The sequence below is a fragment of the Talaromyces stipitatus genome, genomic scaffold (assembly GCF_000003125.1).
Source record: "Talaromyces stipitatus ATCC 10500 scf_1105507295523 genomic scaffold, whole genome shotgun sequence".
NCBI classification, from domain to species: domain Eukaryota; kingdom Fungi; phylum Ascomycota; class Eurotiomycetes; order Eurotiales; family Trichocomaceae; genus Talaromyces; species Talaromyces stipitatus.
The window spans coordinates 33,472-57,007 of record NW_002990113.1 but is presented as its reverse complement, the minus strand read 5'-3'; the positions used below and the strand labels follow the sequence as shown (position 1 = coordinate 57,007).

At 45.6% G+C, this 23,536-nt stretch overlaps 9 protein-coding genes across 9 annotated transcripts, besides 4 other annotated features; 4 read left to right on the top strand and 5 right to left on the bottom strand.

The window, feature by feature from the left end:
• Positions 1-491: 491 nt before the first annotated feature.
• Positions 492-2,975: a mobile genetic element.
• On the bottom strand, positions 999-1,880 carry TSTA_059880 (uncharacterized protein; the record flags this gene model as incomplete). Its single annotated transcript, XM_002339836.1, has 3 exons — positions 999-1,198; positions 1,466-1,694; positions 1,737-1,880. 3 exons carry the CDS (start codon positions 1,878-1,880, stop codon positions 999-1,001), a joined length of 573 nt encoding a protein of 190 aa, XP_002339877.1.
• Positions 2,769-3,452, bottom strand: TSTA_059870 (uncharacterized protein; the record flags this gene model as incomplete). Its single annotated transcript, XM_002339835.1, has 2 exons — positions 2,769-3,165; positions 3,205-3,452. 2 exons carry the CDS (start codon positions 3,450-3,452, stop codon positions 2,769-2,771), a joined length of 645 nt encoding a protein of 214 aa, XP_002339876.1.
• A 761-nt stretch (positions 3,453-4,213) lies between these two features.
• Positions 4,214-4,472, bottom strand: TSTA_059860 (uncharacterized protein; the record flags this gene model as incomplete). Its single annotated transcript, XM_002339834.1, has 2 exons — positions 4,214-4,302; positions 4,325-4,472. The coding sequence occupies 2 exons, from the start codon at positions 4,470-4,472 to the stop codon at positions 4,214-4,216; spliced, it is 237 nt and encodes a 78-aa protein (XP_002339875.1).
• A 2,555-nt stretch (positions 4,473-7,027) lies between these two features.
• TSTA_059850 (uncharacterized protein) lies at positions 7,028-8,461 on the top strand (the record flags this gene model as incomplete). Its single annotated transcript, XM_002339833.1, has 2 exons — positions 7,028-7,071; positions 7,105-8,461. The coding sequence occupies 2 exons, from the start codon at positions 7,028-7,030 to the stop codon at positions 8,459-8,461; spliced, it is 1,401 nt and encodes a 466-aa protein (XP_002339874.1).
• A 1,891-nt stretch (positions 8,462-10,352) lies between these two features.
• TSTA_059840 (Pfs, NACHT and WD domain protein) lies at positions 10,353-14,679 on the top strand (the record flags this gene model as incomplete). The annotated part of the gene is made up of 2 exons (XM_002339832.1): positions 10,353-12,152; positions 12,204-14,679. 2 exons carry the CDS (start codon positions 10,353-10,355, stop codon positions 14,427-14,429), a joined length of 4,026 nt encoding a protein of 1,341 aa, XP_002339873.1. The 3' UTR covers positions 14,430-14,679.
• A 560-nt stretch (positions 14,680-15,239) lies between these two features.
• On the top strand, positions 15,240-15,620 carry TSTA_059830 (uncharacterized protein; the record flags this gene model as incomplete). Its single annotated transcript, XM_002339831.1, has 2 exons — positions 15,240-15,503; positions 15,573-15,620. Exons 1-2 carry the CDS (start codon positions 15,279-15,281, stop codon positions 15,618-15,620), a joined length of 273 nt encoding a protein of 90 aa, XP_002339872.1. The 5' UTR covers positions 15,240-15,278.
• Positions 15,621-15,711: 91 nt separating this feature from the next.
• Positions 15,712-17,376, top strand: TSTA_059820 (uncharacterized protein; the record flags this gene model as incomplete). The annotated part of the gene is made up of 3 exons (XM_002339830.1): positions 15,712-16,031; positions 16,197-16,836; positions 16,923-17,376. 3 exons carry the CDS (start codon positions 15,712-15,714, stop codon positions 17,229-17,231), a joined length of 1,269 nt encoding a protein of 422 aa, XP_002339871.1. The 3' UTR covers positions 17,232-17,376.
• A 351-nt stretch (positions 17,377-17,727) lies between these two features.
• Positions 17,728-17,750: a microsatellite.
• A 125-nt stretch (positions 17,751-17,875) lies between these two features.
• TSTA_059810 (pogo transposable element, putative) lies at positions 17,876-19,546 on the bottom strand (the record flags this gene model as incomplete). The annotated part of the gene is made up of 2 exons (XM_002339829.1): positions 17,876-19,173; positions 19,291-19,546. The coding sequence occupies 2 exons, from the start codon at positions 19,544-19,546 to the stop codon at positions 17,876-17,878; spliced, it is 1,554 nt and encodes a 517-aa protein (XP_002339870.1).
• Positions 18,011-19,501: a mobile genetic element.
• A 780-nt stretch (positions 19,547-20,326) lies between the features above and the next one.
• Positions 20,327-23,536: part of a mobile genetic element that runs on past the window's edge.
• Positions 21,896-22,477, bottom strand: TSTA_059800 (uncharacterized protein; the record flags this gene model as incomplete). The annotated part of the gene is made up of 2 exons (XM_002339828.1): positions 21,896-22,145; positions 22,176-22,477. The coding sequence occupies 2 exons, from the start codon at positions 22,475-22,477 to the stop codon at positions 21,896-21,898; spliced, it is 552 nt and encodes a 183-aa protein (XP_002339869.1).

The following is a 23,536-nucleotide window of genomic DNA, read 5'->3' as shown; positions in this document are numbered from 1 at the left end:
TATGGCACAAGCGATTTGGGCATATTTCGGAACAAGTCATTGAGAAACTTCAGGAAGCAACGGAGGGCGCAATTGTTACTTCATCAAGGGCGTCCTATTTGGTGAAATGGTATTATGTTTTAGTTTCCGACAGTTATGAGCTTGGCCAGGAACGTGTCAGATAATTCGGTTTTCAAACGAGGCAGAAAGATCGACTGTTCAATCTTACAGGTCTAAAAGGCACCTTTAGGCATATATCTGGGCACCTAGATTTCAGCCCAATATTTACCCCTCCTGATAGCTCACAAATCACCCCGCCAAAGGTGTCTATAAAGGACCCGGCTTTGAAACCTGATGGAGACAGAGAGACAGAACTCAATAGATACAATCTTGCTAGTCACTTCTTTTCTTTGATCCTAGTAAAACACTCTTCAGGATTGGCCTGGAATAAACCGACTAATCCGACACGTGTATGGGTCGTTATAGTGGGCTTAGCTATATATTTAGTAAAGCGTAGATCGAAGTAGTGAGGTCATGATCTGCAGACAGGCCTCCTCAGCCAGCTTTGCGAGCGTGAGCTCTGCAGGTGGTACATGGAGACAGATCTCTAGGGCCTGTCGTGACGTACATTTGAACGCGCCAGATATCTGGTGAAGAGCCTGATCCTGGATCGATCGGATGGCTTGCTCTGCAGCTCGCTGCGCACTGGTGAACCCTCTTCCACCTCATATATACCATGTAGAGCACACGTACATAATCTATAGTTGGAGGACAGCTATGTATATCTTCCTTAGATGAACCAGGGGCGTTCTCCATGTCGATCCTGCAATTGAGCTTAATCCCACCACTAGTTTTGCAGCCTTCTTTCTCATCTCCTGTATGTGCACTTCCCCAGTGAGATGGGTATCTAGATAAACCCCTAGATATTTGATCAAGTCTGTAGGCTTAATTTCTACTCCCTTGATTGTAAGAGGTACATCCAGCCTACCACTCAGCTTAGGCACCATTTAGTGCTTCCACTAAAAGTGGGTAAGTTGATATTTGGCAGGCGCAAACTTAGAGGCATGTGTCCTCTCCCAGCACTCTGCAACCTGGTGTACTTTAGTGAGTGTATAGTAGTTGGCTACAGTGGAGGCCCTATATATCATGATGAAGATGTCGTCAATATATCCAAGTACAATCACGTCTAGGTACTTAGCAAGTATCTGCTTAATAAGATCTGCATTAAAGAATAGGAAGAGGATTAGTGACAATAAGGAGCCCTGCAGAATACCTATATTGACTAGAAATTCCCCCATATTGCCCTCTAGGAGTGTGATTAATGTGCGGTGATTACTTAGAAAGCTCTCAATCTAGTCAATTAGGTCATCTGGCACCCAGCGCTTTCGTAGATCGTGTATTAGCCTTATATAATTGATGTTATCAAAAGCCCCTGCCACGTCAAGTGCAAGCCCTAAGGCTACTCATGAGCCCTCTCTCCACGCACTATGGGTCTCTTCTAGTAAGAGATGGATTGCTAATTCGCATGAATGGCCACAACGTCCTCCAACATGTTGCTTTGGTAAAAGATTATATTGCTCCACTAGATAGCTGAGATGTCTAGCTAACACTAATTCTAGTGCTTTGCCAATTGTGCTCAGTAACACTATTAGGCAGTACACCTTTAGATTAGAGTAATTAGGCTTTCCAGGCTTGCAAAGGATGACTATTATCGACTTTTAGAAATAGTCAGAGCAATATTATTAATGTAGGTATACATTAAAAAGATTAACAAGATAGGCCTCAATAGTAGGGAGCAGCCTTTGTAGAACCAGATTGGGGATCCTATCTAGCCCTAGTGCTTTGTTGGGCTTCACATTGGTTACTGCCATTCGGACTTCGTCTAACGTGATTGGTGACATCATATACAGTTTGGGATATCTATATTATAGTCCAATATCTGACAGATCTACCTCTGGGGGCTCTGGGTAGAGGACCTCTCGGAATAGAGCTGCTTTCTCCTTTGGGGCTGTATAACTCATGTTATTGTAGTGTAACATTGGAGTAAATGTGGTACGTGATTTGCCCCTATTGCGGACCTAATGGGCAATTCTCCAGAATCCATCTATTGACTCTGTTGCCTGCTCAATTCGTTAGCGATGTAGATCTCGTGCAAGCTCATTAGTGCGCCATTTCATCTCTTTCCTAGCCTCTGCGTAGTCCTTCCATGCCTAATCTATATTTATACAACGTGCGTGTCGTCTATACCTAGATACGTGGTGTTTAAGCTTTACCATCTCTAGGGTGTAGCCCGCTCGTGAGTAGATGCTGATCTATTTTGTAGATGTTATTTACTCAGCTGCCTAATTGATTACCTTAACTAGATAGCGGATTGCCTCATTGATTACCTCATTGTCATTAAGCTCCCTTGGGTGCTAATTATATATATCTATCAGTTTAAGGAAGAGGTCCTAATCTATTGCATTTCACTGCTTGCGAACCATTGGAGGAACATGTACAGCTGTAAGGTTAAACTGAGTAGAGATTAGGATATAATCTACTCTATACTACCACTCTGGCTTAGTGTCGCAGCTCACTACCCAGTTAGCTAGATTGTGTAATGCCTACACCAGATCAATTGTAGATTTAGCGTTAACTCTCTCATACATGATTATGCCTGGTGGTAGGAGCTGCTTAAGCCCATGCTCATCTATAAGATTAATTAATTTAGTGGCCTCCTTGTCAACGTGTCGGTACCGCGGGCCCGCCCACAGCGGGTGATGTTAGTTGAAGTCCCCCAATATAATATACTATACCCTAGGTGCCATGGCGGTTTGCAGAGCACTAATTACAGATTCCTTGTTGCTATTGACTCCTAGATTGTATATATTGTGAATATAGATAGTTCCATGGGCGGCTGTATGAAGTGTCAATGTGCTCAGATCTCTATTATAGTATTGGACCTCCCATGTGGCTGGATCTAGCCCTCTATTGACGTAGAAACAGACTCGTGGGCGTTTCTTGTATTCTTCCTTGGGTGTGGGCTGCAGTAGGATATGGAAGCTGCCCTTGAGCGCTAGTGAGTATGTTGTTAGTGGGTCAGTATGTTTGTTGATGTAGGTGGATAGCCAGGATATCATAATTTTGCACCTCGCTCTCACCAAAGAGATGCATCTGGACCTCGTCCCGCGATTTCCAGCAGTTAGCCTGCAGGATTTGTAGTCGATTGGTGTTACAATACATTACTGATTGTTAGCCCAGGTGCTGTCTTCAAGGTTCGTGGTCATTAGCGTATCAGCCTCCTGAGCTGGCTCAGTTGGCTCCTGAGGGGCTTCATGGATTGATGGCTGGGTAAGTTCATCCTCAGATGAGTCATCATCTAGGATTGTACGCACACTCTTACTTTGGTGGACAGTCCTAACAGCTTGCACATGTGAAATTTCCAGTGGAGTAATATCTGATTGCAGAACCAGGGTTCCTAGTAGAGGCTTCATATTCTGACGTGCACATGTATTATAGATATATTTGATCTGGGTCTTAGGTCCTGTCTTAGGTTCAGGATTAGGATCTATATCTATAACTAGATCTTTATCTCACTGCGCTCTCATAGGCTTTTTTCGAGGATCTATTGGTAGGATCACCTGATGTAGGGCTTATCGGCTTGAGCTCAGATTATTCTGCCACTCATTTTTGGACGGCTGCTGCACTCTTACTTCTTAAGTTGGCAGATCAACGTGTGGTAGCTGTACGAGCCAGTGCGCGAGGACTTTGCTCTGTATTGGCTGCTTCAGCTGGTGTAGGGTCATTTAGTGAGATGGCTTCGGGCTGAATATTGCCAGGTTGTATCACAGGAGTATGATATTGTGGGCCATATGTACGTTGTTGATGTGCCTCTACAAGGCATATAGCTCATATCAGGCACTCCCTCGCATACACAAAGTGTTTCGTATTGAGTCTCTTGGCGGGATCTTTGATATGGACATTTTCTGCAGTGCAATTAGCATATTTAGCGTATTCTTTCTCTTTCGGTGTAGAGCAATCCCCTGTATCATGAGATTCAGCACAGTACACGCAGCAGATCTAGCACTGACAGATGTTTATACATCTAACACTTGAAGCACTGCTGGAGATTGGCTGCTTTGTCATATATTGAGACATTGTGCTGTCTTTCCTTAATAATAAGGCTGTGTTAGATTGCAAAATTAGCAATTCTTTCATCATTGAATATAACTACAAGGTGGGCATTTGTGAGCTTCTATTCCTTGATCTTATACTCGCTTAGGAGCCAGCCCGTGTGTGTGACATTCATAGAGGCTGGAAGCTGCGCGAACACTGGGGCGTTCTCTGAGATAAGTCGAGAGCTCACGGGGCATGCCAATCTTCAGTGCTTCTTGGTGCTTCTTCAGTGCCTCGAGATCTTTGATGGCTGCAGCTACGTATGCGCGTATATCAGGGTCATCTGCAAACCATGGTTCTGGCCACGGAGTGCCCTTTTTACCTCTTTTCGGGCCCATGCTTCAACCACGTCGATTGAGCAGGCGAAAGTTGGTAAATAGACTGTCAAGGAGGTCTATTTTCACTGAGATTCTTTCTAGCAGTACTTTTTACCTGCGTGGGTGCGTTTTCATAGGTGCGCGAGGTGTCTCTCGACGTTAGTGATGAAATGATTATGGCATGGCGATCAAGCCTACTCATACGCGCACACATATAGAATTCATTTTCTTGTAACCAATAGAAATTGAGTTGTGGCATTAATTACAAATCCGTGGGAGAATGTATTTCAGGCGAATTACGAATTTTGTCTTTAAGGTCGATATAGGCACCGGTAAAAAGCTGGATGTGTGGTAATTATTGACCGACTTGAGCACGCCAGCCTGAGTAAATCAAATTGGCCTTTTTAATGTGTTCAAAATTAGGAGCAATCTGAGTGCTGGTGATTATTCCCGCGAACCTCTAGTTTATCCACTATATTTTGCTCAGGGGTTAACAAACATATATAGGATGCTGTTAGCCGACTTCCATAAACGGTTTCCGAATCCTACTACGATTCTTCTTGTGTTTTCGCTACTTTGCTATTGTTTTTCTTTGTTTAGTCGTTTCTAGTAGGTCTCTGTTGTCCAAAGCAACCAAAATCCAGATGCGGATTGGTTTCAGTAGAGCTGGTAGTAGCACCAGTTTGGCATGAGTTGATGCTAGTACGAATTGGATGCGATGCAGCCCGATTGATGCGCTTTCCCTCTTGGTTTTGCTTTTACAATAGTAAAAATGAAAAAGAAAAAAAGAGATAGAAGTCAGTTGACCAAATTACAAACGAGATCACTAGAGAACGACTGAACATTAAAGCCGCGGAGCCTAAACGTTGCGCAAGCTGTCGTTCGGCAAGATTATTCCAGACTCGTCTTGTCGCCTAATACTCGAAATGGAAACGCTCCCGAGTTCCATCTTATCAGTCGATTAATATATCAGTTAAAGAATAGGCAATGCACGAACAGTGTTATTCCAGGATTTTTCCTAAAGTTTTCCTAAGATCCGGCGATCTAATTGTAGTGACAGCTTCAGATGAATATCGATATACGTTTTGCTCCATGCCCGGAACGGTGACCTGGTCACTTCGAATCTGACGTTTCGATCTAGAAATTGAGATCTGGAAAATTGAATCCAGGTTCTGATTTCAAAAATATGAAGAGCATGATCGCCTACAGGAATGAAGTCAATTCCGGATTCATGGTGGGCGGATAGGTATATATTAATGTCATTCTCCATACAAGCTCTCAGCTTTGAGAGTCTTTCGCTTGTTCATGATTTATTCTACATACTACAAACCTGGGATTCATGATGCTTGGGAACATTCCTCGAGAAGTCTGGGACAATATCTTCGCTTTTCGACAACCACTACCATCTCTTGCTTCGTCGGAACATAGCAAACACGGCAAATTGTGGAATTCGATCTTCAAGAGCGATGTATGGATCCAGGAAATAACGCGGCTTCAGGGCAACCCTTTGCTTTTCGGTCCGATGCTCGACAAAGTCGGGAAGAAAGACATCTATGTGACGATTCACTGTGGTGATAGGATTGCGGACCCTAACTATCGCTGGAAATTGTTCTTAGAGTGCCTACACCGTCCATATAAATATAATCCACGCACGAGAGAGATCAAATTTCGTTGGGGTATTACACTTAATGTTTCGGAAATCGAAAGCCCAGAGGATCCGTTTCTGCTAAACGACAGAAAATTACTTCGATTGCTTTCCTTCAAGGATACCGCTCAGCCTACCTCACAGTTTTCATTCTATGGCACTAAGCAGATCCTCAATCTCCAACCTTGTCATATAATCGGTATAGGAGAGCCTCCATACTACTCAAAAGCCCTCAAGTAACGGCTATGCTGTCAATTTTCAAGATGGAAACAAAACGACCCAAGTCTATTTTGAAAATAGGCAGAAGAGGTTCTTACTGGATTTCGATTGTGAACCATCTAGCCAAATCATTAGAATGACGCTTAGAAGGTAGACTCTAGTTCCTCGACAAAGTTTTTTAATTTTTAAAGGAAAAACAACGCAGTGGTTTTGCTGCTCAGCCGTTTTTGATATGCAAATGACTCCACTGTGATTGACTTTATTCTGTAGCTTTTCATGGCGCTCTGTTCCGTCTTAGGGGTTATTCTTGCTGGAATTTCCCAAATTTATATACGAGGTGATCATGAGTTGCTTAAGAATTTTAATGACACTCGAACGTATGATGCACCAAACGGGATTTCTTACAAAAGTATCGTTACCAAAATCAGATGTGAATATCCTTATAAATATAGAATAGTGTAGGAATAATGTTAATGCGGAAATAAATCTGTACCTCTCGATACCGATTTTTATTTACAATACATGTATGGTGATAAAATACAGTTCTGGAATATTCGACTCTGTCTGGACCCGTGTCTGGTTACTGTAACCTGGCAATCTGTTGTTGGGAATTATCTCGTATTCTGTTGCCATCACAAGATACAGAACCGTTGGCCTTTTGAACAGGGTTTTTATCTACGCAGAACACTGGTTGTGGCGGAACAGACTATTCATGCAGCTGCTAGTCATTCTTTTCAGGCGGCCCCATGCACTGATGTGGCTCGGAAACTAACGCATCACTAATTTTAGGTTTGCTAGCACCACGTATCACTCTGTGGCTATGAGTTACAGGTCCCATCAAGACGATAATATATCGCCTCAGCCTTACGATTCATGGGATAACGATCTTCTATATGCCCCCACCCCCGGTAATTTCAGCGTAGCTTCCTCGCCACATATACATAGTCCCCAATCCAGCACATTCCTGGAGTATCCTTCCCAGCGAGAACCACAATCTGATCAATTATGTTTCATCCCTCCAACGTTATGGGACAAGGATAAAACTTACGATGAGCATCCGCCAATCTATCTCCATTATCTCATTGACTGGAAGGTTAAACTGAACAACCGAACAGTTACAAAAGTCACAGAACCAGATGTGGTCCTTGCACCTGGTACATACTGGCAAAAAGTTTTGAGAGAGAAGGTTGAATGTGTGAAAAGCCGAAAATTATTTAGCGACCGACGCGCTCGGTTGGAGGATACTACGGTTATGGCTTCCGTGTTGAACGATCGTTCACAGAAACTTCACCAACAAGCTGAGGGAATCGATATCGATTGGGAAATGACGGAAAAGCAACTCCTTAAGTGGAAAGAGCTATTTCGCAGGGGCAAGAAGCTAAAACTAGATGTTTGCGTTAATTACGTAGCAGATGACAACGACCAGTCTTTAACAAGGAATGGCGAGAAAAGGAACACACGATCGGTGACAAATGCTATGCTGGCAGAACGCGAAGCCCGGATTGATGCTGAACGGGGTTCTGGTCAGTATTCACCTTGGCGGGATGTTTATGATAAGATGAAATGCCCTGGACCACCATGCAAAAATTCAGAGGGATACTGCTGGCAGGATCCCGTTGGTAAAAAACATTACAGACTCAATACGCATCATTTGACACATCTTGTGGATATGGTAAAGAAAAACCGCCTTTTCCTCGAAACCCATGATGACGTTCCAGATATGATCCGGGAACAGAGGGCCAAGGGAAACTCATCGATTGAATCTCCATACTTGCCGATCAACATCAATGTTCTTCCAACACCATCTCCTCAACCGGCTATCGTGGCTACTCCAGCTGGTTCTCCGCCTTCGGCATCACATTCAAACTCCAGCATCATTGACCCTATTGTGATTCCGGACCTTCCGCTCGACGAGGCAGTGAAGATGTATGCTAATTGGCATAAATCACGAGTGGCTTCCCAACAGATGAAAGACAACGTCGATCTTGCTTGCCAGATAGCATTATCCAATGGCTACGATCTTAGCCAGATAGACAAAGATCGAAATTGTAATGAGTACACTGATGAAGGTGTAATGAAAGGAGTGGCAAACCGATGGACTGGGGAGGTTCGCGAGTGGTTGAACCACTATGAGCCTCTTTCTTGATTTTAATTGATACAGCACGCCGCATTTATAGTGTTTTACCTTTCTCTTACAGTAGTTTGCAGGTTCAGTGTAATAATTCAGCTCTCTTTACTTTCCTCTGAAACAGTCCCAAGACATCTGTAACAACGTTACAAGGGATACGTATAGGGATTCAAGAGGGATCACAAGAATTGAGTATACAAGGTAGGGTATGGAATGTCAATGTACTGAAACCTATCTTCTGCTATCCTGGAGCGTCTGCTATCTTTATAGACATATAAGTTATACCAGATCTCCCTATTCCGAATAGCTCCAACAGTCGAGGTGGAGCTGAAACCATCCTCGAACATATAAACCTTCTCCTGCTGTAGTTGAAACCCAACTTGAGACGTCATGGGTGCATTTCTTAGAATAGTGAGACCCCCAAGCCTGCTGGTTGTTACAACATCACTGGTATACATATAGCTAGATCCGAAATAACTTTAGCTCGTGTACTTTTCTCCCGTAGGTATTGTGCATTCACAAATTAAGACGCCTGTAAACTATTACATGCACCACTGTTTTCGCTTACCCGTTTCTGTCGCGTCCTGTCAAATGCCTTGCGTAGTGTACAGTCATTCTCGAAATCGGCTTGACCGATTCACACTCGCTCTTTTCAGGCCCCACCGCCAAGACCTTAGCGCAGATCGTTTATTGAACTAGCCAAAATTAGTTGAGGAGCCTCGTAAAATGCATCTGGTATGATACGGTATCTAGCGAAGTAATGATACTCCTATCTCGTGAGAATCCCGTCGAATCCCATAGAACCCCCTTAGTGGATCTTTGACAGTCAAAGATAGCTGGCTAGGCTTGGTGGTTCTTTGATGATCTGCCGCCGCCGCCCGCCCCACAACCACCAGCTGTCAGATAACCGGGATATCCGGCGATGTAGAAGAGAGGTTATTTGATCAGGTCATCCAGTCACCTCAAGCTGTCTACACTTCAGCAAATAGGGAGTCATCTTCTTATCGATACAGCCCTCAAAGTTTACTCCTCATGATAGCTCACAAATGACCCCGCCAAAGGTGTCTATAAAGGACCCGGCTTTGAAACCTGATGGATAGACAGACACAGAACGGAATACATACAATCTTGCTAGTCATTTCTTTTCTTTGACCCTAGTAAAACATTTTTCAGGATTGGCCTGGAATAAACTGACTAATCCGACACCAGCACCCCGGCCCCACCCCAGGGTCCCACGAAGGCGGTAGAAGCTCCCGTCACGGTCCAGCAATTTCAAGGAAATTTATGGTAACTTAAGAGTTCGAATTGAGAAAAGGGTTATGTAGCCTGAAGTGGAGTCTCCATGTTCTTCACGGTCGTCTCCCAGAGGTGGCCTCAGGATTACAATATGGGTGGATAGAAGGACTCCGAGGTTTGGCTTACCAATTGCATTTTGACGTTGAACGCGATCTGTGCGCCCCATCAATGCACTAGCTAATCAAGGCACCTAGCGATGCCTTTTCGAATGTGAAGCTATAGATAGTTGCTCGTTTTCTCGTCATTAGCCTGATGGCGCCGTGATTCAGGAAGACCCAGACAAGACAGCGTCCCCTCCTTGGACGCACTTGCCGTGGCAACTTATCGGCGAAGGGAGGTGGGGTGCTGTAACTATCGCATGACATGCAAGCCAAGCTCTTTTCGTGACGGCGCGGGCGATGCCCAACCAGGGTTGACAGCCTCCTGACGTGGCTCCATCAGCTTGAAGACACAATTATTCACCGGCCCGCATGGCTCGTGCGCGGACTGGCTGCTTAACACGTGGAACTTAAGCAGCGGGGAGGGGATGGGGATCCAACAATCCCCCGTCTGATCCATCGTACACGATAGCCCAACTACCACCCCACAACACCCAACCCCCATTTATTCGAGAATGGCTCCGGACAACACTATAACCTTTGCGGGGAACAATAATCAGGGTTTCCAACTAGGAGTTAACCAAGGAACGATTGGGGACATCGTCTACAACTTCAAGGAGGCAAATGACAAATGCTTAAACGACCTGCGCCTGACCGACCCCCGCGACGATAAGGAGCGGATTAAGCGCACCAAAGGCGGTCTATTAGAGGGCTCGTACAAATGGATCCTCGACCACTCTGACTTCCAAAAATGGCGCAATGACGACCAGAGCCGGCTGCTCTGGATCAAAGGCGATCCAGGCAAGGGAAAGTCGATGCTACTGATCGGCATTGTCGACGAACTAGAGCGGCAGCTTGCTCAGCTTAAGCAGACAGAACAGTCGACTTCTCCTCCAACCGCCCTCTCTTACTTCTTCTGCCAGGGCACCGACGCGAATCTCAACAACGTCACGGCAGTACTAAGAGGCCTAATCTACCTCCTCGCCGTCCAACAGCCGTCGTTGGCCTCGAATCTTCGCAAGGAGTATGAACAGTCTGGCAGCAAGCTCTTCGAGGATACCAACGCGTTCGTCGCCCTATCCAAGATTCTCATGGGTATGCTGCGAGATCCTAGCTTGGCAAAAACGTATATCATAATCGACGCACTGGATGAGTGCGAGACTGGCCTGCAGAAGCTTTTGAAGCTCATCGTTGAGAATACGTCTGCATCCCGCGTTAAGTGGATTGTCTCCAGCCGCAACAAGCACGACATTGAGCAGCAGCTAAATCTTGCCGACTATAAAGTAAAGCTCAGTCTCGAGCTGAACCCCGAGTCCATCGCTGCTGCTGTTAGTGTTTACATCTGCTACAAGGTGTCTCAATTGGCACTGCTGAAGGGGTACGACTCTAGAACGGAAGACACAGTCAAGAAATACTTACGCGCGAAAGCAGACAACACATTCCTTTGGGTGGCCTTGGTCTGTGAGAATCTCGAGAAAATCAGACCCAAGAAGACACGATCGGCTCTAAAAGCGTTTCCTCCTGGTCTAGATCCTCTATACGGTCGCATGATGCAGCAGATACTTAATCTGGCGGATACGGATGATGTTTATCTTTGTAAACGGATTCTCGCTGTTATAACACTTGTGTATCGGCCCGTCACCCTGGCTGAGCTTGCCTCCCTCGTCAAACGTACAAAGGATACTTCTGACGGTGTCGAGTCTTCTGACGGTGCCGAGTCTTCTGACGGTGCCGAGTCTTCTGACGGTGCCGAGTCTTCTGACGGTGCCGAGTCTTCTGACGGTGCCGAGTCGCTTGAGGAGGTCATAGGGCTTTGCGGCTCATTCCTCACTGTGCGAGATGGCCGAGTCTACATTATTCACCAGTCGGCCAACGACTACTTGAGGGGCAAGGGAGCCTTAATCTCGCCCTCTGATGATGCAGAGGCCGGTAACAGAAAGTTCATGACGTCGCTGGAGGCAAAGAAGAAAATCTTCCCCTCTGGTCGCGCCAAGGCCCACCACGATATATCCCTACGATCGCTGCAGGCAATGATAAAGACGCTGCAGCGGGACATCTACAGCTTGCGCCATCCTGGATCCTCCATCGACGATCTCAACATGCCAGTTCCAGATCCGCTGGCATCCGTACGGTACTCCTGCGTCCACTGGGTTGACCACCTTTGCGAGGGACCGCAACGAAATGACCTAGGTGATGGCGGCCTAGTCCAAAAATTTCTTGAAGGTTACTTCCTTTACTGGGCCGAGGCTTCAAGTCTGTTAGGGGCGCTATCCGATACAATACTCGCCATGGGAAACCTGGAAAGGCTCCTGAAGGTAAACCTCTTACCTCAAAAAATAGTAAAAAAAATTCCTAACGTACTACAGACTATGTCCAGCGAGTCTAGCCTACTCTCCCTGATAGTAGATGCGCATCGGTTTCTTCTCCACAACGGATTAGTAATCAAGAACGCTCCGCTTCAAACGTACGTGTCGGCGCTTCTCTTCAGCCCGACTCGCAGTTTAACGCGTGAACTCTTTAAAAAAGAGGAGCCACAATGGGTTTTAGAGGGACCTGCCGTAGGTAAGCACTGGGGTCCATTGGTTCGAACGCTCGTAGACCATCACGATAGTGTTCACTCGGTCGCATTCTCGCGTGATGGGAAGCTTATAGCGTCAGGATCGCGCGACAAGACCATTAAGCTCTGGGATGCGACGACTGGCGAGGTCAAACAGACGCTCAAGGGCCATGACTATGTTTTGTCAGCCGCATTCTCACCTGATGGGAAGCTCATAGCGTCAGGATCGGAGGACGAGACCATCAAGCTCTGGGACGCGGCAACGGGCGAAGTCAATCACACGCTCGAGGGCCATAGCGATATAATATCGTCAGTCGCATTCTCGCCTGATAGGAAGTTCATAGCGTCAGGATCACGCGACAAGACCATTAAGCTCAGGGATGCGGCGACAGGCGAGGTCAAACAGACGCTCGAGGGCCATGACGATACAGTTTGGTCGATCGCATTCTCACCTGATGGGAAGCTCATAGCGTCAGGATCGCGCGACAAGACTATTAAGCTCTGGGATGCGGCTACGGGCGAGGTCAAACACACGCTCAAGGGCCATGATGATACAGTTTGGTCGATCGCATTCTCGCCTGATGGGAAGCTTATAGCGTCAGGATCGCGCGACAAGACCATTAAGCTCTGGGATGTGGCGACAGGCGAGGTCAAACAGACGCTCGAGGGCCATGACGATACAGTTCGGTCGATCGCATTCTCGCCTGATGGGAAGCTCATAGCGTCAGGATCGCACGACAAGACCATTAAGCTCTGGGATGCGGCTACGGGCGAGGTCAAACACACGCTCAAGGGCCATGATGATATGATATTGTCAGTCACATTCTCGCCTGATGGGAACTTCATAGCGTCGGGATCGGAGGACAGGTCCATCAAGCTCTGGGACGTGGCAACGGGCGTGGACAAACACACGCTCGAGGGCCATGACGATACAGTTTGGTCGATCGCATTCTCGCCTGATGGGAAGCTCATAGCGTCGGGACCGGGCGGAAAGACCATTAAGCTCTGGGATGCGGCTACAGGCGAGGTCAAACACACGCTCAAGGGCCATGATGATATGATATTGTCAGTCACATTCTCGCCTGATGGGAAGCTCATAGCGTCGGGATCGGAGGACAGGTCCATCAAGCTCTGGGACGCTGCAAAGGGCGAGGTCAAACACACGCTCGAGGGCCATAGCGATATGATATTGTCAGTCGCATTCTCGCCTGATGGGAAGCTCATAGCGTCGGGATCGGAGGACGAGACCATCAAGCTCTGGGACGCGGCAACGGGAGAAGTCAATCACACGCTCGAGGGCCATAGCGATATGATATCGTTAGTCGCATTCTCGCCTGATGGGAAGTTCATAGCGTCAGGATCGCGCGATAAGACTATTAAGCTCTGGGATGTAGCGACGGGCGAGGTCAAACAGACGCTCGAGAGCTATAACTATACAGTTTTGTCAGTCACATTCTCACCTGATGGGAAGCTCATAGCGTCAGGATCGGAGGACGAGACCATCAAGCTCTGGGATGTGGCAACGGGCGTGGACAAACACACGCTCGAGGGCCATGACGATACAGTTTGGTCGATCGCATTCTCGCCTGATGGGAAGCTTATAGCGTCAGGATCGCGCGACAAGACCATTAAGCTCTGGGATGCGGCGACAGGCGAGGTCAAACACACACTCAAGGGTAGCAGGGTCTCTTCCGTCTCCTTCGACACTAACGGACTATACCTGTTCACCAACTTCGGCTGTATAAAAGTAGATGCTTGCCTCCATGTCGACGCTAAAGGTCCAATCCAGTCTCAGCCTCAAGAAGCTCGACAATGTGGGTACGGCCTGCATCCCGACAGATCCTGGATTACATGGAATGGACACAAGGTGTTATGGCTACCGATGGAATATCGACCTTCAGAATATGAAAGTCCAGCCATCTACCAGTCCGTACTCATGCCGACCGTGGCGAGAATTGCCATCAGCAGCATCTACTCGGGAAGATTTATTGTCATTAGCTTCTCGAAACCGCCACCTGGCCTTCCCTCATCCTAGTACTAATAAATGCCAAGCTTACCTTCGCAAGGTTGTGTTGCTTCATTGCTCTTTTTCCTTGTCTGCTTTAGGCTGTAGGAGCGTAAGAATCCGCGATAATTTATGGGCTTTGTCGCTACTGTACGTGCAGGTTGGGATTCTCTCATTATGATACAACCGATCCATCTTAGTGAGATTTTAACTTGTGCGTGCACAATAGGGTTGCTCAATTCTGGTTGTTACTCAATGCACAGACGTACTCTTAACTTCCAAGAATACTCAATCTGGAGAACAATGGTTTAAACTGCTCCAAATCATAGCTCAATCACCGATCGGACCCAGTAGAGCGTAAGCAGCCTGTTCGGCTGAAGTCAATCCGTTTGTCGAACCCAGTCTCGTCGATGTACATCAGATGGTACGACCGGTACTTGGACTGATTGTGTAAGTAATAGCTCGTACTGTATTCAGATCATCAAGTTACTTGCGCAAGGTGGCCTCAGGTGGCCTTCCCGACATGATTTGCAGAGATCCACCATAGAATTCCATGGATTTCCATGAGCTGTAATTTAATACGCGTAATATATATTAACGGAGATTTTACTGTAACGTACATGAGCGCATTTTACCGAGCCCCTCAGTTTGATGCGGCCCGCTCGATAGATGATCTGCGCTAAGGCCTTGGCGGTGGGGCCAGAAGAGAGATGTGTGTACCCAGTCCGAATAGGGTGGGGGGAGGTGAAGCGACGGGTACTGTAGGCTTCGGACAAAAGTCTGTCGAATTTTCCTGTACTGAGTCTATCTACCAGGATCGCAAATTTTGTCCAACTACTGCGAATAAGTTCCTTTCCCGTTAGCAATCGATCTGTCCCTATGGCTTACGTTGCAAGTCTCGATGCCATTGAATTTTTCCGTGATGGCAAGAGACATATACGAGTCTACTACCAATTTAGTGGTGTGGACAAAGTTATCCGGGAATCCTGCTATCATCAAGAACATGGCTGGTTCGTCAAAGGCGACGGTGTGGTCACCGACCTTGCGAAGAACAATACGCCCATTACAGCTACGCGCTGGACTGAGGATGGAGGATCAACGCAGGTAGGTTCTTATCTAAGCGCTTCTGTACCTGGTTTTTGGGAATATGCCATCATTGACCTTGCTTTACAGATCCGAGTGTTCTTTTTGGATGAGCAGAATAACATTCGGCAGGTATAGTGGACTTTCCTCGTCCTCCGACTTTTGAAAGTGTCGCGTCTACAGAATCTCACTGGTAGTGCATACATAGTCCTTGGGAAATCACGAAACAATGTCACAGTGGACTTCTATCACCATCGGGCCTGCGACAGAAACAGAGATTGCTCCTTGCTCCCAACTTGCAATAGCACGCCCCGACAAGGATGACCAGTTGCTCCGACTATTCTATCAGCAGAAGTGTGATGCTGGCAGCAAGGATGGGGGTCCGCTACGTGAGATCAGGTATGACGCAAATGATCAGGTGTGGACAATTCAAGATAATGCAATTATCGATGATGCCATAGAGGACACTCGCCTTTCTGCCGTGTCCGATAAGCTCAAGCAAGATGTGCGACTCTATTATCAAGGCACTGATATGCAGCTCCGTGAGATGTATTGTGACGGAGATTACAGGTGGAGCTATCGCTGTGAGTTTCTGAACTTCTCCTAAAAGTGCAATCAAGTCGTTCGTACCGGTGACTGACAGATGTCCAAACTGTGCCAACTGGACTGGTCATAAGCTCTTATCATCAAGAAGCAACAAAAACTTGGCTACAGAGCGCCCATCTCTGCAGTCTGCTGGCGATCCGGTCAATCTAAACTCCAGATCCGTGTTTTTACAGTTCTTGCTACGAAAGAGAAGACGATATCGCAAATGTCCTACAATCACCCGGACTGGAAGACGCTCTCTAGTCCTGCTGTGAGGTTTCAAGAAGGCTCAGGGGTGGGGTCATGCCGCGATACAGCGAATAGTAACGCTGACAACGCTCCAATCTGCGTCTTCTATCAGCCTGGCTCACGGGTCATCGAGCTGACGGCTGTGTCAGCTGATGATTCTACTACCAGTAAACAATTGGCAAGTGACATCCCACATCCAGTTGGAATCCCAACTTCGCTCAGTGGACCGTATACATCGTCAGAGGAATCTCGAGAGCACAGCATTGATAAGTCAGCCGAGACTTCTGGGCCATCATCCACCGGCGATCCTGCTATGGCTGCGAAAATTGAGCGGCTTGAGCAGGAAGTCCAGAAGCTCTATGTGAGTTTAGCAACGGCTGAGTCAGACGTCGACCACTTGCAAGCTCGGATCAATAATATAGAGAAGGAAAAGTCTGCTGTGAATGATGAAAATCTTTCGCTTCACAAGGAGACAGAACTTTTACGGTCCGAAATCCAAACATTGAAGGAGCAAAATACTGTAGGTTTGATAAGAGCGGTGATATAATACCGTTCTCCCTTTTCAATTCCAGCTTTGAGTCGGGACATTTGAGTAACTCTATACAGGACGGGGCGCATTGGAAGAGCATGTATGAGTCTCTGCGCAGTTCGTCCCGGGAAGAACTGGGCAAGCTAGCTTCGCTTACTCCGTTACACTCTACCGACATATCGAAAATATATGAAACGATGAAAACTTATCGTACTTTGGCTATGGACGGCTGGGCACTTAAGGCCTACACGTATAGAAGAGGCCGGGGTAGTGAGACCTACCATTATTTCCTGCGGAATGAAAGCGACTGGCCAGAGATCAAGAATCAATATATTGCCTTGTTTGGTGATGACCAAACCGATTGGCCGCAATGGTTTCGGGGGTAGTCTACGGGCCCATATCTGGACTGTTCTCACACGGACTGTGAAAGCAATCTAGGGCCATTGCGATTTGAAGAGGCCACTGCTGCCAAGAGTAATCTTGAAGGCAATTCCTGTCAAATACTTGCTGTAGTGAGCCACCGCTCTAAAGCTCTAGCAAAATCCCAATGACGACCTGTTGAGCGTCTAATGTTGTCGACGTAGAGTACGGGTTAGTGTCTATCGTAATACCGACTGCCTAGGCGATATTAGGGACTCCTTGGAATTGCTTGAGGTTTTCCAGCTCTTGCCGTAGAACCTCCGTATCACGAGGCTGGTAGAAAGGACGGTCCACCACCTTTAGTATCAATGGTGTCCTATCGTGAATAACTCGAAAAACCCCATCAACTATTTCCTCTCTATCTGATAACTCTGCGGCGTTGATTCTGCGGAATGACGGGAAGTCCTGGCAAGGAGGATAGTTGACTCTTAAAGGATCTTCACGAATCTGGCATTTTAGGTTTAGTAGTAGTAGTAGTAGTAGTATTGATATAACGTAATTCACCACCGAAGCGGCACCACTACCGAGCCGGCATTTTTTCCCGAGCGCGTACGCGATATTGATTTCAAATCCCAATTTTCAAAGCCACATACAAATTATATACAAAAATCTAACTACTAATACGACTAGGGCATTGGTTAATTCTATGCCCCATAACGTTACAACCACTGCAGCGATATTGGCGGCGTACGACTGCTTGAGAAGCTGGGAGCTCCGGCTCAGCCGGAGTAGTAGTAACAGCATGGGATGCCTCAACCTGACCTTGTACGAGCGCTTGCACTTCTTCTTTAGTAACCCCTTGCTCAATAGATATTTGCTTTTTAGATTTTTGGCGCTTTTGCTTCTCTTTCTCATGTGCAGCTCGTAAATCGTAGTTCTCTTTCCGTACGAGTAAAACATCATTCGCTATCATTTTGTAGGCTTTTGACAACCGTACAACTGCCTGATTGATTTCTTGATTTTGGTTGCTTTCTGTACGCTCATTTATACGTTTATTGATTGTAGTCGACTGGCGTATAAATTGGCGTATATTTTGAGGTGTTTGTAAGCAGGATGATGCCGTATTGCTTGATCGACTTGGAGGGGGGGTTGGTGTCTTCAATCGAATATTAAGCTGTTGTATAACTCGATCTGGATTGAAAGGCACTAATCCAGTGGCTGCGAAGCTATTCCGAATAGTTTGAGCTTTATATGCCACTGTACGAGCCTGTGGAAATGCTGTTAAGAAGTCCATTTTATCAATATGATTGAAACCAAGCCTCATTCGTTGCTCAACAAGCTGCCCATAATGTCGCTTTAAAACAGCAAAACAGCCAACATCAAGAGGCTGTAAGAGATGCGAAGAATGAGGTGGCATACAGACTGGAATAATATTATTCTCAGTACATATATGGTCAAATTCTGGAGTCAAATGGCTTCCATGGCCATCAAGAATCAACATTCGATATTTTCCAACCGTACGACCATTAATATAGGGAATAAAATGGGTTTTAAGCCATTCTAATCCTATCTGATCTGTAGTCCAGCCATTATCGCTAATATTGATTCGCCAATCATCTGGAAGATCATCAAACCAGCCTTCTCGTACGTTTTTCTTTGCTTTGAAAATCACGTACGAAGGCACAGCCCATCCAGTTGAATTTGTTGCCTCAATTGCAGTCACCCATTCTCGATTTCCAGGCTGTAAAAGCTTCGGCTGAGCATATCGATCGCTTCCAGTAATAACCTTTGCAGTTGCACAGAGTCCCATAGCAAAGCCAGTCTCATCAAAGTTGAATATATCTTCCGGTAAGATGCCGTACTCAGATATAGCAGCTTGTACGCGATCAAAATGTTCTTGTATTATCTTTGGATCTTCGCATTTAGCACGTTCGTAGTTGTATTTCCTTGCGAATTTGGAATCGATCTCTGGACGGCGTTTAATCAGTTTAGTTATCCAATTTTTTCCAACTTGTGGTTTGCCATGTTGTGAAAGTATATAATTAGCCATTTCTCGTACAAGAGAATGCCGGGGGGGTAATCCACGTCGATCTAAATCAAGCACCCATTTGACAAGCGATTCCTCTTCATATTGAGTCAATTTATGGCTGTTGGCGCGTACGAGAGATCTTTGTTGAATACCATTGAGTCTATCTTGTAAAGTTGTCCGGGGGATCTCGTAAATCCTTGCAGCTTGAGCTACACGTTGAATTCGGCCATTCTGTAAATCGGAAATTGCTAATAAGATTTGTCCCTCTTGCTCATCTAAATTTTTCCGGTTTTTATTGCGAATTGGTGGCATATTGACGTGTTGAATAATATAAAATCAATATCGTGTACGCGCTCGGGAAAAAATGCCGGCTCGGTAGTGGTGCCGCTTCGGTGGTGAATTACGTTACCCGTTGTAGCTGGCCGCTGACTAAGAGCCGCTATCCAGGTGTGTGCCTAAGCCTGCAGGCACCAAGAGATCCGCGGCCCAGCCACGGGTGGTGCGCCATAGAGGCGCGCCACAGAGAACGGAAGCTAAGGAAACAAGAATAACAAATGCAAACATGTCAAACAAACAAATAAATCAAACATCTTGGTCGGCTAGTGCGCGTACGCCCCGCCTACAAGAATTCCCAAATTCTTTTCAAGTCCTCTGAACTGCACCAGTTCGCTCCATACCCACATATCCTGTATCCCTCATAAAAATCTGCGTATCTCACCCTTTGCAAATCCGAATTGTACGTCCTCTACATCGCATCCCATTGGCTAGCTCTGAATCACTTGATCCAAGGCTCGTATTCGTGTCAATCCTGGTCCTTACTGATAACGACGTCGAACTAGAATGCACATCATCTACGTGCGTATTCATACATGTTCCTACGTCAGTGTCCTTGTCATTTGCAGGCTCCAATTGAGCCGCTATTTCTGCGCTTTCATAGGTGCCAACTGCTTCCGGATCTACCTCACGGAATTGATTAAGCACTCGCGTGTCAATGATGAACTGCGCGATTGCAATTGCGGCCTTTTTTTCCTTGAGTAATGCTTGCAGATCTGTTGTGCGTCGGAATCCCTTGATTCGTGACTATATGAGACCACGTTTATTCTTATATAGTGGGTATTCTATAAGAATATGTTGTACTGATTGACCAGATAGGCCGCAGGCACAGTATGGTTGTTCTCGCCTATTAATTTGCCACAGATAGTACGCCAGCCTAATTTATTTGGTACGTAGCTGTATCAGTATTGACGATGTTGCTTTACAGAGAAAGGTCCAATATTGAAGTGTGCACTTAGAAGGCTAAGTGACAAGTTTTTTAGTAGATTTCCCTATCTTTTGCTTGTCCCACTGTCTCTCCCAGGTATCCTTAATTAATTAATGTATTCTATGTTTTACAGCTGCTGTAAGTATAGTCTATCCTTTACTTAATAGATCTCCAGGTACGATTTACCTTCATGCACCTATTAGAGCTACATATTTTGCAGCCCTGTCTGCAGCTTCATTTCTAGGAACACCCTCATAGCCTAGAATTCACCTCAGTATTACATTGATGTTCTCATCCATACACTTCCTCAGTGAATCAATACAACCCTGAATGTACATTTGACCAGAGACCATACACAGGTTCATGAGAGTTTTAAGCGCGGCTTAGCTATCTAAGAAAATAACTAGTTTCTTGGTTCGTATGTCCTGATCTGCAATTTGAAGCGCAGTTTCAAGCGCAAATTTGATCCCACAGACCTCAGCTGCGTATACTGTTGAGGTGCCTTCCATACTAATACACTCCATTCGTTATTTTCTGAATGTTAGAATGACCATGGACGCGCTAATATAGCCTTGATATCTACTGCCATCCATGTATATTGCGATATGCTCATTCTTGCATGTGATGTCGTTATATACTGATACTGCCTTCTCTTGCTCATCAATTACAACCTTTGAAAGCTCATACCATAGTATCTAAATATATGCAGATTGGCTCTCCCATTTCTCTGCTAAGGTTCTGGGGGGAATCAATAAGCATCCGCCCTTCTTCTAGGCATGAGCTTCTATGGGAGTGTATCCGTCAAGCTTAAGTTTGTCGCTGGTGCGTTAATTAACTAGGCCATCAGGAATTGCAAAGGTAGGACCTGTGCGGATCTAGATGGCTACAGCCTTTATGAGTTAATCCAGTTGCAACCGGATTAGCATTAGATGAAGCTCTATATTGAGGGCCTCCACAGCCATTGTATGAAAAGCACCGCTGATCAGGCACACTGCGCGCTTTTGGATAGTTGTAAATTTATGTATAGTTTGTGTAATTTGCCTCTGGCTCATGAGATCTGGTTGGAACCAGGCTGCAGCGCTATACAGCATCTGTGGGATAACAATTGCTTAATAGATCCTTCTCATGGAGCCTAGTGCAACCCCCCATGTAGATCCTGATAGGCCATGTAGAGCTTCTAGGCTGGTGCCTGCTTTTACAATAGCTTCATCACGATGTGTGTCAAAGCTTAGCTTTGTATTAAGCTGGATGTTAAGATATTTAATAGCTTCTTTGGGCTTTATTTTAACTTTATCGCGCAGCTAGATTGGCTGCGATTTAGGATTAATCGTACTTCGTGGATTCATAAAGTGAATTAGTTGATACTTCTTTGTGTCAAATACTGAAGTGTGTTATACTGCCTATTGATCTGCGATCTTGCTAGCTTTTTGAAGCTTTCTTATTGTTTCTGTCTCTATATTATCTATGGTTATCAAGGCTACGTCGTCCATCCATCCACTTATTGTTGTGTGATTAACTATATCTGCACAATCCTCAATCAGATCCGCGTTGTAAATCAGATATAAGATAGGTGAGATTGGTGATCCTTGTAGGATGCCTGTTGGTATAGGAATTTGGCTAGATATCTCCTCAGGGATCCGTATCTTGGTACTTTGATTTGTGAGAAAGGCAGTCACTCACGGCACAAAGTGCCCTAGACATCGTTTCTTCATATTGTGTAGTAGTTGTAGGTGGTGGGCATTGTTGTAAGTACCGCTGATATCTAATAGGAGCATAAATATAACAGCATGGCCACGTCCCCAGGCTCCACAGATTTGATTAAGGATGATCTGTATGGCATGATCCGTGGATATTCCTTTATAGCCACCTAGGTGGCTTGAAGGAAGTAATCCTTTACTTTCCATAGCATAGCTGATGCGGCATATAATAATTGCTTTGAGAAACTTGCTAAGCGTGTTGAGCAAGGCCACAGATCTATACATCTTGGGTATATAATAGTCCCTGTTGCCGCCTTTATGTAGTATAATAGTGATTAAGCGCTGGAAGTGAGTAGAATTGTAGCCAATTCTTATGCAGGTATTAAAGATCTCATATAGAGTGTTAATAATTACTAGAATGTTAATGATTTTATGCCAGAAGCTGTTTGGAATGCTATCCTCACCTGGCGCTTTATCTAGTGGCGTTGAATAAATAATATACTTAATCTTATGGTGTGGGATCTCTAGGAATTCAATTTATAATGGATATTAGCTATCTATGATGTCTAATAGATCTACATTTAGGATAGCTGGGAAGAATACTTCCCTAAGAAGCTGTATTTTTACTTCCACTGTTTCCGCTGTATGGCCATCCAAGTCTTGTAGAGTTGGGGTGATTCCTGATTTATATGTTCCATTACGCGAGCGTGCCCACTTTGCTAATTTCCAGAGGCCTAAGGGGCCTTACTCTATTGCCTACTGTACGCAACGTTAATAGCCTAGTCATAAGGATTTCTTGACTAGGCGTTTCTTCTTATTGCAGGCTTGTAGGTAAGCCCTCTAGATCCACGGATTGTGGGTGTTTGAGAATTGATGTCGTAGCTGGCGGCAGGTTCGTACAGCCTCTTTGCATTCAGGTGTAAAATCTGGATTGCTCCACGCACTTAGATAAGCCCATGGAACTGATTGATCAACCGCTTTGCGAATAGCCGCTGTAAAGGCCACTATTGCAAGTTTAATATAAGATTTTAATGCATTTATAAGCCTTAGTGCGATAAGTTGGCTAAGCAATTTCTATAGCACTTTAATATCTGTCGCTGCCCAGTTGCAGTGCTATAGTAGTTTGTGAGTTGGTATATTAATGTTGATCTACATCCTGATTGGCCAATGGTTAGAGTTATGTTAGATCTTATCTGCACGCTCATGTAATACAAGATGATAAAATAAGGTTATAGATAAGAATGTTAGATCGATTATCAATTATAATTAGCCACGTTCTTAGGTGACTAGTCCTTCTTTGGTAGCAAGCTTAATCTCATGGCAATCCATGATCTTAAGCAATTC